Source organism: Hyposmocoma kahamanoa, unplaced genomic scaffold, assembly GCF_003589595.1.
Source record: "Hyposmocoma kahamanoa isolate Upper Pololo Valley unplaced genomic scaffold, ASM358959v1 88, whole genome shotgun sequence".
Classification (NCBI taxonomy): domain Eukaryota; kingdom Metazoa; phylum Arthropoda; class Insecta; order Lepidoptera; family Cosmopterigidae; genus Hyposmocoma; species Hyposmocoma kahamanoa.
Genome location: NW_020654466.1, coordinates 19,196,254 through 19,213,414, shown reverse-complemented (window position 1 = coordinate 19,213,414; position 17,161 = coordinate 19,196,254). Strand labels below are relative to the sequence as shown.

At 38.6% G+C, this 17,161-nt stretch overlaps 1 protein-coding gene across 2 annotated transcripts in view; it reads right to left on the bottom strand.

Annotated features, from left to right (window-relative positions):
• LOC113235746 overlaps nucleotides 1–17,161 on the bottom strand; it is a 29,138-nt gene that overhangs the window by 7,723 nt on the left and 4,254 nt on the right. For both annotated transcript variants that reach the window (XM_026471633.1, XM_026471634.1), the window contains exons 5-8: nucleotides 15,442–15,669; nucleotides 5,249–5,390; nucleotides 3,703–3,818; nucleotides 2,130–2,333 (exon numbers count right to left, since the gene is read on the bottom strand). In XM_026471633.1, the coding sequence (XP_026327418.1) occupies nucleotides 2,130–2,333; nucleotides 3,703–3,818; nucleotides 5,249–5,390; nucleotides 15,442–15,669 (690 nt within the window). The remainder of the gene's footprint in view (nucleotides 1–2,129; nucleotides 2,334–3,702; nucleotides 3,819–5,248; nucleotides 5,391–15,441; nucleotides 15,670–17,161) is intronic.

Here is a 17,161-nt window from a genome sequence, read left to right as displayed (position 1 = left end):
GCAAGGACTTGAGTATGATTTTCAGTGCTCACTGCAATACTCAAGTCCTGACTTGAGTATTGAGTAGAATTCTGGAATACGACCCCTAGTGTAGTAAGTAGTGACTATAGATGCGTGCGGGGGTCAAGGACGGCAGAGAGGCGACATATTTTACATTACGTTAGTTTAGTTATCTTAGTTCGCGGCGTGAACCGAAGTATGAAAAGATGCTACGGCTACGAATAATAAACATTAAAAAAAATTAATTAAAAACAAACTATTTACATACAGACACTAAGAGCATGCGTCTTATCCTTTTATCTTTTTCTTTTTAATAACGCACACACTCAACATAGCCCCGCACTAGGGAAACCCTGTGTCGCGGGTGCCATGGAGACACATATAGACAACTATAAACTGCACCCAAACTTACGAGACAAATAGATGTAGGCCACACAAATATTTCTCCCGGCCCAGGAATCGAACCTGGGACATCTGCGTGGCAGTCCGGCATGGTAACCGTTCAGCCACAGAGGCAGTCTTTGAATTCGACATGACTGGATACTTAATAATCAAAATATTAAAAGTGTAACGGGAAATACATTCCAAGAGCGGTGGTAGCCTAGTGAGAGAACGAATTGAAAGGTCAACGGTTTGAATCCCTGTAGCGATAAAAGTCTATGATTTTAATTTATATATTTATGGCCACAAGCTTCATCTTCTTCAAGCCACAATAAAGGCGGCTACCTACGGTCCGTTTTTCAAATGCAAAACGTGCATATTCGGGTGTCTGTCATGTGACACACGGTGGGTCCCAAACGCAGGCGACTATTAGCGAGCATGGGCGCGCTCGGGCAGCCTTCTTCCCACGGCGCGTTAGCGAGAGTTCGTGTGGCGCGGTCCGTGGAAAAACGGCTTAAGAGGGCGTGAGCTTTGAGATTCGGAAGTTCACACACATCATTAAATAAATAAATTCACCGTACAGTCATTTGTTACTAATATAGTATAAGGTTGCTTACTAACAAACTATGGACCTATGGTGTCTGAAAATAAAAGATTTTTTTTAATGTTTTTTTTATTTTATTAAATTGCTTTGCACATGTGTGCAGGTTACCTCAAAATGTCTTCCATTTCATTAACGTTTTTACGAACCCTGTTTTCACACCGTATATTATATTAAATCAGTGCGTATCCTCATTCATCAATTTTGTTATATATTTTTTCCAAAGTGATTCATTCAACACTGTTATACGGACTGCCTCCGTGGCCGAACGGTTACCATGCCGGACTGCCACGCAGAGGTCCCAGGTTCGATTCCCGGGCTGGGAGAAATATTTGTATGGCCTACATTTATTTCTCTCGTGAGTTTGGGTGTAATTTGTGGTTGTCTATGTGTGTGTCCATGGCACCCGCGACACAGGGTTTCCCTAGTGCGGGGCTATGTTGAGTGTGAGCGTTATTATAAAAAAAAAAAAATCAACAAAAGCCATTTGAGTTTATATAGGTAGATTCTTAGTACAAAGATCGAACACAAAGAAATATTTTTTCAATCTGAAAGGACTCGAACCTGTGAGTCTGTATTGGCAAAAAAGCCGTTAAAAGCAAAAATAAAGATTTCTAACAAACGCATAGAATTTCGTAAGGTCTGTCAACTCGATCTGTGGGTAGAGTAGTTGCCCTAGATTGCCAAAACAGATTTTTTTTATATAATATCAAGTGACGGGACGAACAAGTCACAGAACATGCGCGTGATGGTAAGCTATACGTCTGTCCATAACAGTTACAGTGCCACTCAGAGGTTTAAATCGCAAAGATCTGACGGACACTGCCACTGCGCCCGTCACCCTGAGACAAGTTGACAAGTCTCATGTGCCTGCAATTTTACCAGCACTCTTACCCTTTAACCGGAGTGTAATGTTTATATTACTGCTTCGCGGCAGAAATAGGTAAGGTTGCCACATACCTGCTTACTGCCATACTACCCTGGACGAACTCGTTCACAAGGAGTTCTACTGTTACTAAATCCTGACAGATCGAAGAAATTTTTCTTTGTGTTCAATCTTTGTATTTATAATTATAAAAATTACTTCTAATAATATGATCTGCGAGCTGGTGATAAATAGATATGCTGTGTCGATTACGTTACATACCTTGACATCAAACTCTGTTTCAATAGCCTCTTCATCGACTTCTCGATGCAGGAATTTGAGTAAATCGTCATCGAGAAAGCTGTCAGTCTTTCTGTACGCCCTTGGCTTAATAACGGGAAGAACGATGACATCATCGTCCACTTGAGATGGCACAATCGAAGCACGAGAACTCGGGTTGTGGGAATCTGTTCCTATTCCTGCAATCTGTGATTAATAAAAAAAGAATTATTTTGTGTACTCTAAGCTAGTCCGCATAAAAAAAACTGCATTATATAATAATACTTACTTTTTATTGAATATCATGGTGTTAAATTTGTATTGAATTGATATTCAATTTTTTTTTTGTGATTTTACTCCACTAGTTTATCATAATTATTAATACAAAGATCGGCCGGATTCGAACCGACGAGTTCAAGCAAACCGTGACAGACGCTATGCCAACTTAAGCCACGGAACGAACCAGCGGACGCTCACGCATTTTTCTATGTGTTTGTTGTCTTTGTATTTGGTTTTCAACGACAATATGATGATGTTTTTCCTACCATAATGTTCATATATTTTTGTGAAAATATACTCCACTAGTTTGTTGTTATTATTGATACATAAATCGAACAAATTCAAAGAAAAATTCTTTCGATCCGGCTGGGTTCAAACCAGTGCCTAGTTATCACACCGAATTCGGAATTATTCTATATATGTACAAAATAACTTTTCCTCCTCAAACGTAACGTACGTAATTAAAAATTACGTACTCTCGCGATAAGTGGGACAATGTGTAGCACTTAGAGGCCTGCCTCACCGGGACGACATGGCGACGTCACCGCCTACGTAAACAAGTAATCATATTGAAATGTATGGCCGCTAACTTACTTGGCGAGGGACTGGCGACATCGCCAATTTCAAAGCGTAGCCACTACCGACATACATTTCAATATAAATTATTTGGCTACGTAGCCCTCGACATCGTCATGGCGTCCCGGTGGGACAGAGGGCTGTTAGATGCATGTCGCGCCCTTGCTGGCCACATCAACAAAATGACAAATTTTCAGGATAGAAGTTGAAAGATTCTACGATACAGGTATAGTCGATATTTTTTTTGCTTAAATAGTATGGTTTAAAATTTCATATGTTCATAATTAGTTCCAAGTGTTTCGTATCTTATATAAGGCTTTCATGCGATGAAAAACACTTTTGACGTACGATTTTATTTTTTAATATAAATAACGCACGGGATGAACAAGTCATGCGTCTGGTGGTAAGCACCACGCCTGTCCAGAACAGTTGCAGAGCTTTAAATCACAAAGATCTGAGGGCTACTGCCACTGTATCCCGAGACATAAGTTGACAAGTCTCATGTGCCTGTAATTTCATCAGCACCCTTACCCTCCGAAACCGGAACGCAGGAATGCTCACATTACTGCTTGGCTGCTTAAATAGGTGATCACGTGTGGCTTTGTTATGATAAGGGTACGAATTCTTTCTCATTGCGAGGGTTTGGTTTTGGCCGACGAAGCCGGATTAGGATATCGTTTGAAGAGCTTTAGAAAGCTTTTCCTCACCCTCTTTTATTTACCTGTGTTTCAGGGTCCTGTTGAGTCTGCGCGGCGAGGCCTGCCGAGGCGAGGCGGTCGCTGCCGCAGGGACGCCCCTTGCGACGTCGCTTGCCTCGCCGTCGACCTTCGCCACTACCTACAATTTTACTTATACATAATACGTAGTCTTTTTAGTGGTTAAAATATGAGCGCATTTGACCTCCATCGCATCTGATCGAAAGTGATGATGAGGTCGACGATGCACACCTATATAATGCCTATTCACTCTCGTCTTGAAAAGGCCCAAGTTATAGAGTTCAGGAAACATCTAAATGTAGACAGCACAAGGAGAACTATAGTCCCCCGATGATAGAAAAGAAATTGCGAAATGATTTCATGCAATTCCGTCGCATATTCTCCGTGATATTATGTCCTGTACAGTAGGTTATAAAAGCCATCTTGTTAAGATATTTTGTGCTACAATTTTTGCAAAATATCGCACAATTGAGTGTAAGTATCGTTTACCTTGGTTTGCAGAATGTGACTATGGAAAAGAGGGCGGCGTGAGTAGGTGCTTTATATTATTTACTTTTAAGTATATGAAACGGGCAAATAGGCTGTTTGTATTTGTTGAATCAGCTCTCACATAGTTTAGGATACTACGGAACTGAACATAATAAAAAAGACTAGCAAATCAATTAATAAAATTGTCTTCTTCAAAGCAAAGCAAATTGAGTACATCAAATGTAACTTCGAATCGAGAATCTCGAGTTGAATTTTCAAAGTAACAAAACAAAAGTAACTTGTAGTTATCAACAGCCTCGATAATGTAACTTTATGAACGATTTCCGATAGAACGAATTTAAGGGACCAACTTTCTAAATGTGTTCTGGCCTGAGTATTGTAGGTAGTATATTTCCTTACCTAGTACTGTTATAGTACAGGGAAAGAGCCAAACGAGTCGAAAAATTTGAAAAATATAATTTCGAAGGCTCATATTACGTTCTACGTTTAGAAATATATTTTGAAGTTTTATTTAGCGTGAATTATAAAATAAACTTGTATAGCTAAAAGCCACTTAGAGAAAACCGAGATTGAAAATGATTTCACAACAAAGAAAAAAGTTTTTTTTGGTTCCAACGTTTTCGTTTAGTAACTTCAACTTTTGGCAGGTGTCAACGTCAAATGTGGAAAATAAAAAAAAAATATTGGAAAAAAAATATTCGGACAAATATTATTTTTTCAAAATTTTTTCATGATCCAACATAGTGTTACAAGATCACTTTACAGTCGAACAGAGACTGAGGAACCAATGAGTTTCGGGCCACAATAGTTGTGAATGCCATCGATAGGATAATAACAAAAAGTACTAGGAATCCCCTAGTACCGGACTAGGTGGTGCCCGCGACTTCGTCTACGTAGAATAAGTACTTCGAGTAGCCTACTGTACTATACTAATGTTCATAGTTTTATTGGTTCTCCATACTCTCGAAGGTTTATTTGGGGTATTATTGTCAAGTTATCCACCATGCAATAATACTATTTATGAGCAAGTGTGATGAAAAATGATACATCAAAGACGATTACCTCCGTCATCAATACTAGCTACAGCAGCCTCGCTCCCATCATTTGATTCCTTCTCAGTGTTGGACCGCTGGGACAATTGCGCTTCAGTTTGCTTCGTTTTACTCTTAGCCGGCTTTCCCAAGTTAAGAGCTTTTAGCTGGTTCTGTGAATAAATAAACATAAACTGCATGCTGCGATAGTCTCTATTGGTTTAGAAATTGACTAGTTAGCAATACGAGGTAAATAAAACACACACACACGTACGCGCGCGCACGCACACACACATCACAATAACACTGACTAAAACCAATAATATATCACAGATATATGGATGCGTATGTATATTCATACATATAACAATATCTTTTACACACATTTAGATAAAACAAATTATCTCATACTAACATTTTAGTGACATGTGATTATAGGGATTGTATATTTACTTATGTGTGATCTGTAACTGTTATTATCTCTGTTCTGTGGTTATTATATACAGGGTTATTTATAAAATATTAAGAGCTTCCCAGGGCTATATCACTAACATCAAAAACAACAAGTTTTGTTCCACGATAATGTTTTAATCATTTATCATATTTTACTTTCATGCATAATCATTTATATATATAGGAAATTAAACTATTTTTCCGGATTTAAATCGCGTATATTTGTTTTTTCAACTTTTTTGACTGATCAGTCAACCATGACCATGGGACCTGTAAAGGGCCCGAATTGTCATTTGTTTGAAAAAAGAAATGTACGCGATTTAAATCCGGAAAAATAGTTTCATTTCCCATGTGTAACAATCGCGAAAACCTAACAACTCGAAATTTATACATATTTAAATAGATCGCTGTAAAGGGTGATAAAATCTGTGCGGTAGCAAAAGAAAGTACCCGCCACCAAAATTATTTTATAAAGTGTCAGATAGTGGGTACTACAAACAATTAAAAGTTTATTTTTTGGTAAATTTATCATGTTTTGTAAAAAGTCATGGAACAAAAGTTGTTGTTTATGCTTTTAGTAATAGTACTGTATGTATGGTTGTTAATATTTTACAAATAACCCTGTTGCATTTAAAAAGATCTTCTTCACAAAGTTAAATTGCATATTTGGTGTATTTTGAAGATTTACCTTAAAGTATCCAATACATATAAATGAAGAGATCCTTTTTTGAGAAACTTAAAATAGAACTAGCAAGTTTTTAATAAGTACCTCTAGTTTTTTAAAGAATTGGTCACTATTGTAACTCAACGGTTTATCCTTTTTCTTACTCTTTCTAGGCAACTGAACACTTGGCAACTTCATGCGCTTCCTCTGCCCAGTGGTACCCAGCGCTGTCATGGATAAAACCATATTTGACGACGCACCTCTTTTCCTACTTCTTGGAGCGTAATTAATTACAAGTTTCGTCAAATGCATCAAACAACAATCGCATCTGGTTAAGGAGGGTAATTTTGAAGGCCTTCGTTTTAGACGAAAAGGCTTGAATGTTGCCAAATTATCGCCAGTGATAAAAAAACTTTTTTCCTTCTGTATTTCTTTTGTTTGTTTCTCATTAAGTTTCTTCTCTTTTCTTATAGGAAGTAATTTTGTTTTCGATATTAGAAATGGTAACATTTTACCACCGTTACAATTACTTTTTTACTATCTATGCTGTTATTATATACGATTTTATAGTCCTAACAGTAACACGCGAGTCTGGACGTCTAAATCCATCGCAATATGACACTCGAATGACGTCAATCCAACTTCTATTGATTAGCTTATCTCAGGTAAAAAATAAATGTTACGCTCTAGGAAATCTTCGATGATTTTTGGAAAATACCAACGCAATAGGTGTTATTAGAAAACGGTCGTGATTATTTTTGTGCGTTAGGATGACGAAAAAAAACAATAGGGTTTATAACACAAATACCTTTGGACGTAATAGGGGTACACTAAAGTAAAAAAAATCTTCATATACCAGCAAACAACGTTTGTCGTTCCGTGTAGTTTATATAATGTCAAAAGAGAAGCTTGTAAGGCCATAAGATTGAAAAAACGCCATTAGAATATAAGTTAAAAGAAACATATTTGACTGCTGGTGAAATTACAGGTACATGGGAATTGTTAATCACAACAAAATATACACATCATAAAAAGATATACACTTAATCATTGCTTGCCGGTGAATTTCCAACATTCCAACATAATCTCACTTTTAGGGTTTCGCGTTTGCTACATGGGTATTGCATGTTAATTTGATACTATCATTTCGATCTAAGCCGCGTATATTTGTTTTTTCAAATAAACCACGAGTCGGGTCCTTTTGTGATCACGGCTGACGTATTTAAATCCGAAACCCTAGTAGCACTTCACATGGCTATTTTTTTTTTGCGTATTTGATATATTTGGCAAACAATCACCATGTGTAGACAGTATGTGTGACAAAGTATTTGCCTTGTTTGCTTATTCGACAAATACAGCAAACACCAAATTCGCGTTACAGCTTGCTGGTCGGTTTCCTGACGCACATCAAAGGAGCTAAATAAGCGAATACGCAAGTAAAACGTCCACACTATGGGCATATTCATTATTTTAACTCCTTATTTGGCTCCATGTGTAGACGGTCATATTTGTTAGTGTCTGTATGTTTGTTTTTAGGTACGCACGTACGTAAAATGTTTTCCAAGTAACATCAAACACCAGTATGGAATATCTCTACGTGGCCACGGATGGCGCCGGCAAGGTGGCAACATACTATTCAAAGTTAACATAGTCGTAAAATAAAAGTAGTTTCGCCACGGTAAGAAGAAGTTCCATTTCCAATGAAATATTGGTCTCAGTAGTATATGGGAGTGTCTAAACAGCTTTGAAAGCAGACCCAACCGCGAATGAAGTTAGCTAACTTAACTTAGCTCACCATGCAACCAACTATGCCAGCTAACTTAGCTTAGCTTAGCTCACGTAGTTGTATGCAATGATAAGCTAAGAAAATATATAAATACGTATAGTAAGTAGTGACTATGGATATGTGCGGGTATGAAGGGCGGCTGGAGGGCGATATATTTTACATAGCTTGGTGGGATCGTTGCGTTACTTTAGTTAGCTCGGTTAGCTTAGTTCGCGGTGTGAACCGAAGTACGAAAAGATGCCCTGGCTACGTTATTGTAGACTTTAATTTTAACCATAATTAAAATTTAATTTAAAAATTCTCTAAGCTCACTACTAATTTTGTTTTGTTCTGTTCGTTTATAAGGCTTCATTTATCTCACTGTGGATAACTATTATGGCCTAAGTTATTTAGGACAAATATTGTTCGTTGTAAGATGTATTGAAGTTGGCTGTTGTTATTCTGCTCAAGGCGAGGTAGTTCAACGCGAGCCTAGATTTTAGGATGTGGGCTGTGGGAGTCGCTCCTCGTGTCCGCGCGCTTTTAATTAATATGGCGACCAATCCCCTAGGCAATTTGCAAATTTTGGGATAAATGTGAATTTAATAACCATAGGACTTCAGTTGAAAACCAAAATGTACCTAGCAGGGGTAACCTATCACAAAGTTGAAAATATTTTTGTCCGAAATAACGTTTGTTCGAATTTTCATTACACCGAAAACAGAATTATAATGAAACAGTTGTTCTTCTATCTAAAGGATGTGTTGAATGTTTATCGCAAAGACACGATTAGGTTCGGTTAAGTTTAAGTTTAATTGAAAAAAAACATTTTTATCTCAAAATTACTTTCGAGGTTACGAAATTTCGGCCAAACGTTATTTCTGGAAAATATCATTTCGGACTACTAACAGGAAATCTGAAACTGAAAGGTAGCAGGTTCTATGTACTAGGTACTTAAAGAGAAATATCTCCATATAAAAATTGCGTACAAAGTTAGATATTTTATTCTTAAATAATTCGTTTTAGACTTTTATTTTACCCTGTTGTGTAACACATTCTTTAGTCAATATCTTTTGTAAGATCGTTATTTAATAGTAAATACCTACATAAATAATTTGATCTAGCATAAAGTATAAAATAATTCTTAATCTTTATCTAATCTTTACGAAGATAATAATTCTATCTTTATGACAACTGTTAATAAAAAGTTATCTAGTTTTAAATGTTTGAGTACACTAAGTCTACTTTAATCTTTAGTAAAATGTGGATTTAGAACGATAACTCATCCATTTTAAGGTCTATCCACACATATCCGGGCCGAGCTTCGTCAGGGGCTCAAAAAAATATTTGGTTCGTACATTTTGTAGGAACTCGTTCACACATGTTCGTGTCCGGGCCGGCGCCGGGACGGGACCGCAGTTCATACAAACTAGCACGCCCGGTCCACGTCCCGGGCACGGCCCTGATGTGTGTGGATAGCCCTTAATTCTTTTTTTTTTATGCGCCTGCCCTAGTCTATGGCAAACGAAGCTCTTTCTTGGATTTCCGCGTACGAACCCACATTTACCTTGCTTTTATGTGGTTCATGTAAATAATGGTCATTGTTTCCCTACCACGTCTTCCTTCTATGATAAATAATTTAAATTGTTTTTTTATGTTTAAGTTAAATAAATACGATGGTTTAAATGTCAATTGACGTAAGGGACATTTGGATTGATGGATTGGACTGATTTTCAGGACATGCAAAAAACTGAAAAAAAAAATATATACCTTGTAAAATTGTCTACCTTTTTTATTCTTATTTTTTTTTATAATATCAGGTGACGGGACGAACAAGTCGTGTGCCTGATGGCAAGCTTACACGCCTGTCCATAACAGTTGCAGTGCCACTCAAGAGCTTTAAATCGCAAAGATCTGAGGGGCACTGCCACTGCGCCCGTCACCTTGAGACATAAGTTGACAAGTCCTATGTGCCTGTAATTTCACCAGCACCCTTACCCTTCAAAACCGGAACACAGTAATGCTGACATTACTGCTTACTGCGGCAGAAATAGATAAGATGGCAGTACTTCCCTGGACGAACTCTTTCACAAGGAGCTCTACTGCCACTAAATATATATATAATATATACCCATTACTACCCATAGCAGTGTATGGATTTTTGTTCCATAACACTATAGCAGTAGGCAACAATTTAACAAGTTACAAATATTACAAAAACAAAAAGATTTTTGCATGTCCTGAAAAACAGTGCGCGTTTGACCTCCACCTCAATCAAAGATCCTAAGGTCAACAATGTAAAATGCACACTTAACGTCGACAAATGTCCAGTTGGTACTTTCACTATAGATGAATTAAAATTCATATTGTGGCGGGACCCCAAATGCTTGACTCTCAGGCTTTCACTCTCACGCTACTCCACAATATTCGCAGACTTTGTTGGGTAATGAAGCCGTGCAACGTATAATAAACGTTGTCGGTATCGCTGGACGCAGTAAATGACTAGACGTAATAAATAATGGCTATTCACTTTCGCCCTGTTCGGGGAATAAGTCTACAAGCAGGGAATTCCATTTAGAAGCCAAACGCTTCGTGTGAATTCTTAGTAACAACATAGGGGTGGAACCCCAGCCTGCGTCCAGTCCACCGATGATAGAAAGCGGAGGGGCGAATTAAATCGTGAAATTCTATCGCACATTCTCTGTTATACATCTGTAGAATACCGATAAGCAGGTAATTTTACAGCGATATTCAAGCCCTGTAGCTAAAATTAAATTTAAACCATTGAAAAGTTAGTATCACAATACAAAGAATCCTAGGAAAACTCTAAATGTTGTAATGAAGAAGCTTGCATAAAATTTAACTCCGGGGATTATGGTAGACAAATATAGATAACATAAAACCCCAATAATCCTCGATCTCGGTAAATCGGAGATTATTGTCATAAAAAGCTGATACGGTTATCAGCTTTTTTTTAATACAGCCAATAAAGTCACAAGGGATTACAAATATTCATGAATGAAAACATAACAAAAATTGGTGATTTTGTGATAAAAACAAACAAAATTTATTGAGAAAGAAAAGACCCATGGCCCATAATCTGGCCCGCAAAAACCACATTAGTTCTAAATTATGCTACTGGATACCACTTTCAATTTTATGTAAAAAATATTGAAAATGTACGGGGTTAACATGTAATACGGTAATAAAGATTTGAAATTAAACATATTTTTAATTGTATGAAAACCTGATGAGGTTATTGTCAGATTTTCTATCATAGTAAATATCGTCACACTCGTGCACGAACTCTGCGCGGTCCGTTGTAGTAGGAATAAAAACGAAATCGTTCTCTGGGTGATTGATTAACAATAAAAACAAAACACACAAGTATTTTGCACTACATACATGCTTTATATAAAAAAAGATATCTTTTTTCCAGAATACCCTGTACCCACAGTAAAGTACATATATTTTTCTATAAATCTAGCTAGGTATATGTCATTTCTGTACGCCTTGGGATGGCCGTGGACATTGTTTTTATACTTTGTTGGGGTCATGACCTTTGAAAATTTGCACCGTAAAAATTATACCTCATAATGTGGACAATATATTTTATCAGAAAATTTGCGGGCCTTGGTGCAAATTTCCTGCTGGTGCCATTACTTTATATTAATGTTACTTAGTTTTGATCCTACAGCCCTCAAATAGAAAATGGAACAAAAAAAATAGTACATTATTATGTGGAACTAAATTCCTTTATTTTTTTCCACCCTCTAACACTAAAACAAACGTATATTTCATACGACTGTCAAAAGCAATACTTTGATTGGACTAAAAGGAGCGAACAATACGTTCTATTATCTATCCTTTATGGTTACGGGCTCGTTTTTTCTTTACGTGATATTACAACCATTACAACAATGGTAATTACGCACTGACAAGTTTCAATTAGATATTCGTAGGCGATACTACATGTGTCATTGAAGGAGATAAGAATGTGTAATCAGTGATAGGACGGAGGTACCACGCACGAGTTTAATTATGCATAATAATTCAAATGCAATCCTGGTCCTGCATCTTGCTTTCTCGTCTTCCTCCCCAGAAATCCTCCTAGATCCTCCACTGCCGCAGGGGCAGCAGGAAGGCTACGCCTAGTACCGGCTAGAACCCCATAGTGGCCTACTCCACCGGAACTCCCCAGCTCCTCGGAGGAACGATGCTGTCCCCGGTTTCACAATGAAACGTGCCACATAACCCCGTAGCCCCCGCCTCAAGCGCCCGCATTCGTAAAGATACGCCGCCGCCAAGACGGGTCGGTAATTTCCCGATCTCTATAGGCGCCTTCCTTTTGGAGCATCACCGCTTCACAGAAGGAAACCACTGCGTCGTATGACTCTTGATACGCTAGAGTAGCCGCTACTACTGCTGCCAGTGAGAGAGAGAGAGAGAGAGAGAGATCTCGCCCGATCCGGTTAACCGAGATATTCCCCTCGGAGCCCCATGCGGGGCACTACTCAAGCGGAACCCTGCAGCTTGATTTTGATTGCCTCGGAAAGAACGGAAACTGCGTCTTTTCCGAGTCGAGGCGCATAATTGCGATAAGCGATTAACAACTGGCTGATCGGAAACGTTTGACATTCCTAATCGGAACAATAGTTGATTTAACTCACAAATTAGAAAGATTATAGAGTGTTTGGTTTTTGAAACACTCCATCCGCTTCGGAACTTTTTTACAGGTCTTGTGGCCACGGCTTACGGAGACGATAAAGTAATTAACTATGTAATTAAAGCGAAAAGTACATAACTGACTTACTTTACATAACTGATTGATGACTTTACTAACTCCTTTAGCCGTTACCACGAAATCTTCAAAGTGCCCTAAACGTCGGGTTATTTGAAAAAAGAAATACGCGATATAAGATACGAAATAATAGTTTCATTTTCAATGTTTTATTAGACGTTCTCTTTGTAGCAGTCACCAGACGCGCCACTGTTAAACCCTCTTCTGAAATCCAGGCACGTCTTGGTACAAGCAAAGTAGTAATGAAATAGTGTGATATAGCATAAAGACGCACGTATGGAGTCAGTTTAAGATGCCTCACAATTTTTCACAATTTTTCTCAAGCGGTTGCGACAAAGCAATTTTGAATTGATCGAAGGTATCTTGCTGCGTATTGAAGCTCTCATTCATGTCCCTGCGGTCCTCAATCGCTACCAGAATAGGTAATAATTGCTCGCGTTTTGAATCTTTAGTTGTAGAAGTGGCCATTTTATTTTTATTACGCGCATTCGAGTTGACAAACACAGCTGATTGGTTACCGTCGCCTATAGGAGTATTTGGTGGCGAGCATTGTACTCTGGGCATCATTTAAGTTTGTTTGTCGTAAAAATTGCGAGCGTAGAAGTCACGCCAAGTGACGTCGGAAATAGCGTAGTATCGGAAATTGTAGCACAGCGTAGACGTGTGACGTCAATTGAGTCGTACAGTGCTACGGGAGTTATTTCGCCACGGCAGTTTCGACTTTCGTGGTTGAACGGCCCACACAGCGGACTCGCGCGTCGCCGGTCATGGATTCAAATCCAATACCCGGTAAAGAATTCAAAAACTCACTCAATTCACCCGAGGCGTAGCCCACCGATATAATTCCCCCAGCAAGTCGCACGACAGTGGCGCTCCGGCAGCAGAAATCCGTTCGCGCGGCGACAGGCCACAGCAGCGGCGTCAAACGCACCACAGGCGTGAGCTAAATAGACGCGCACAACATGGAGGCAAAGCCCAACAGTCACCAGCGCAAGATTATAAGAGAGGATCCGACCCCCGACACGCATCCACTCGCAACCGCAACCGAGGCAGCAGCGATAGACAATGGTGTCCTCGCCAAGGCAAACTCCGCGTAAGATAAAACGAGAGGGGCCGAGAGTGACTAAATTGTAAAACTGCACCCGCAAAGTGGTAATGGGAAAGAATACATAAACAAATAAAAAAATACAAAGTAAATACGAAACACGTCCGTCCCGTTAAAAAACCGTGAAATGAGTGTAATATCAACCTTACACCACCATGGTACGAAGGTGACCCTGATGACCACGGTGCATGGGACTCCTCGGCACCTTCCAGGATCTCAAGTCTGATAATTTTAACTTTTCCACAGAGGTCCCGGGTTCTCTCTCGTGAGTTTGGGTGTAATTTAAGATTGTCCTCTCTCTCTCCCTCCCTCTTTGTGAGGGATCACAACACTGGGTTACCCTAGCGCGGGATGAATAAAAAAAATCTTGAAACCAATAGTCATTGTTATTACCTCCCAGACACATCATTGGCACCTTGGATTTTTATCTTTAAACGGCTAGAATATACAAATATTGTTATCATCGAAGAAAAAGTTTTCTCCGGTTTTTGAATTCAAATTTTCAATAAGGACTTCAGAAAGTGACGTTTAATATATACCAGTTTCAAAGTTGCATAATAGCATTTTTGAGCAATCAAGCATTGTTTAAGCTAAGCATTTAATATTGAAAATGCAAGGTGGCTCGAATTATGTGTCCGGGAGTATACAATAATAAGTGTCAAGAAAAAGAACAACATGAACCTGATTCCTACTATTATTATGATAATATTTGTAATGCAAATGGGGTACAACCAAAGAATATATCGTACACTTGGTATATTAAAACTACATAATGTGATCGCAAGCTGGAAGCGCTTTTATCACATGAAAGTCATAAAAATATTACGAACTTCATGAAACGACTCAACTCTCCCATTTAACCGTAAAAAGTTATCGATCAAATTCGTTGGAATAATCGACGTGGCCTTATTACATCATTCTAATGTAATCATCATCATTAAAATATATACCTACTGCCGGGGCGTTAGTTGAAAGGGCGCATGTGACATTAAAAAAAAGTTATGTCGGCCATTCTCACATTCGGTGTTCTCAGCCAAATTACCGTAGCCATCGTTTTTTCTCGCTTACTAAACCCAATAACATTGAAATAGGAACAACTTTAATATTAACTATCAATATGTCTAAATGGCATTAGAATAGACAAAGTAGTTTTCGAGTTATTAAGAAACAAATATTTCATGGAAACGGTAATTAGGTCTAATTACCGGGATATGGTAATTAGAAAGTTCAAACATGAACACGGTAATTAGGTTGAGAACACCGAATGTGAGAATGGCCGATATATACTGTCGTGATCAGCAAAAAAGGCCGAACAGTGACTATTTATATTTTTTCCTAGAAGAGAAAAGTAGATAAAATTTTTAATTTAATTTTCAACTAACAGCGGCAGTAGAATACTCGATTTTTAATCTGTGGATAATGCAGTGTAAAATTACCTTTTTACCAGCTCGTACGCTAAGCGGCTCCTTGACAGGAATATTTCTCTTAGATAATACAAGTGGCGAGGCCAAAGGAGGAAGCTGCTGGCATTGGCCTTTAATTAGGCGGTTGTGCGTGCCTTCGGATAGATGTAACGATGGTAGGGTAGACCGTTCGTTGGTGGCAATCGTTGTATTCCCCACAGTCATGTCGGATGTAGTGTAACCGTGGTAGTAAAGGGTTTCCTGAAAAATACAATAATGAAAATATAAAGGCTCATAGGAGCACGGTTCAGTAAGGCAGTCCATAACACTTATTAAAGCGGAATCGACTTGAGGCGCGCCGAAAAAGTTATTACATTATGTTCATGAAATAAAAGATCGAGACACGACGGAAGATCCGCGTCAGTCTACAAACTGGTTTGTGGTGTGGTTTTATGATACTTTGAAAGGGTTGTAACCCTAACTAGCCGTGAACAGGTTCACGTCCGGTTCACGGTTCCGGTCCACAAAATTTATTAAAGAAGTAAAGTTAAAAGAAAGAGCTATAACAATAAAAGATAAATGTGTAAAAAAAACAGGTACAACAGTATAAAACACTCCCTACACTTTAATAAAGGCACTTACCCCTAAATGGGCCGAGTAACGAATTACAGATATAGGTACATGAAGGCTGTAGACTTATAAATTATTACACATGATTTAGCTTATTTAATGATTATAAACGTAGTACAGAACCAAAATTAGCGATTGCACGCGATGGAATTTGAAAACAGCTCCGACTGTTGTGGCGGTCGAGCAGGGAGTGACCGTGGTACGAAAACAAAATGAGAAAGTGAAGGAAGATGGAACAATTCAAATTTAAAATTTAAATACAAGTAAAATAAAAAAATTATAGGATACAAGCGGAGAGAGGCGATACAAAAAGGTGGCTCGCATTATTTGGCAGCAGAAATAGGTAGGTGGCAGTACTGCTCTGGACGAACTCTTTCACTGCTACGAACAAGGAGGTCTACTGCTACGAACAAAGAGCTCTATTGCTACGAACTAGGAGCTCTGCTGCTACGAACAAGGAGCTCTACTGCTACAAACAAGGAACTCTATAGCTACGAAATTAAATTTTCATGGTAGCTACACATTGTTGTTGACATTAAGGCTAATTACACATGGCGTCGCGGCGGCAGCATTTCTTCGCTGCCAAGATCTCAACGAAATTGTTCTAAACAGGGCTTGAGTTTGGTTTCATAATTGCACTTAACACAACACAAAACCGCTCCATCGCCAAGCAATACGCGCTTGCGCCTGATCCATGGCGAACATGTTATAAACTTCCAATAAAAGTTCCGTTACAAAAGTTGCGGAAGCAAAAACAGAAACAGATGTGAAAAAGTGTGCGGAACTTCCGCAATTGCGGAAGCAGAAGCAGTAGTCCGTTACATCACTACTACATACAAATGCAGTCGCGACGACTTCCGAGTCGCGGATACTTCCGAATAGGAATCTCGCGCAGCCAACCGCCCGCTACTGGTCGCTTAGTGGAAAATTAGACTTAAAGTTAAGCGTTATCAAATTAAAATAATTAATATATCCTATACTACGGGCAATGAACATACAATGTATCACAAGGTTAGCTTAGGACAAGGCAAGGTTAGGTTAGGACAAACTAAAATTACTCAAATTTTTCCAAGAGTGTTCAGTATTAATTTGCCAATAACAAATAAGAGACCTATAATCAACA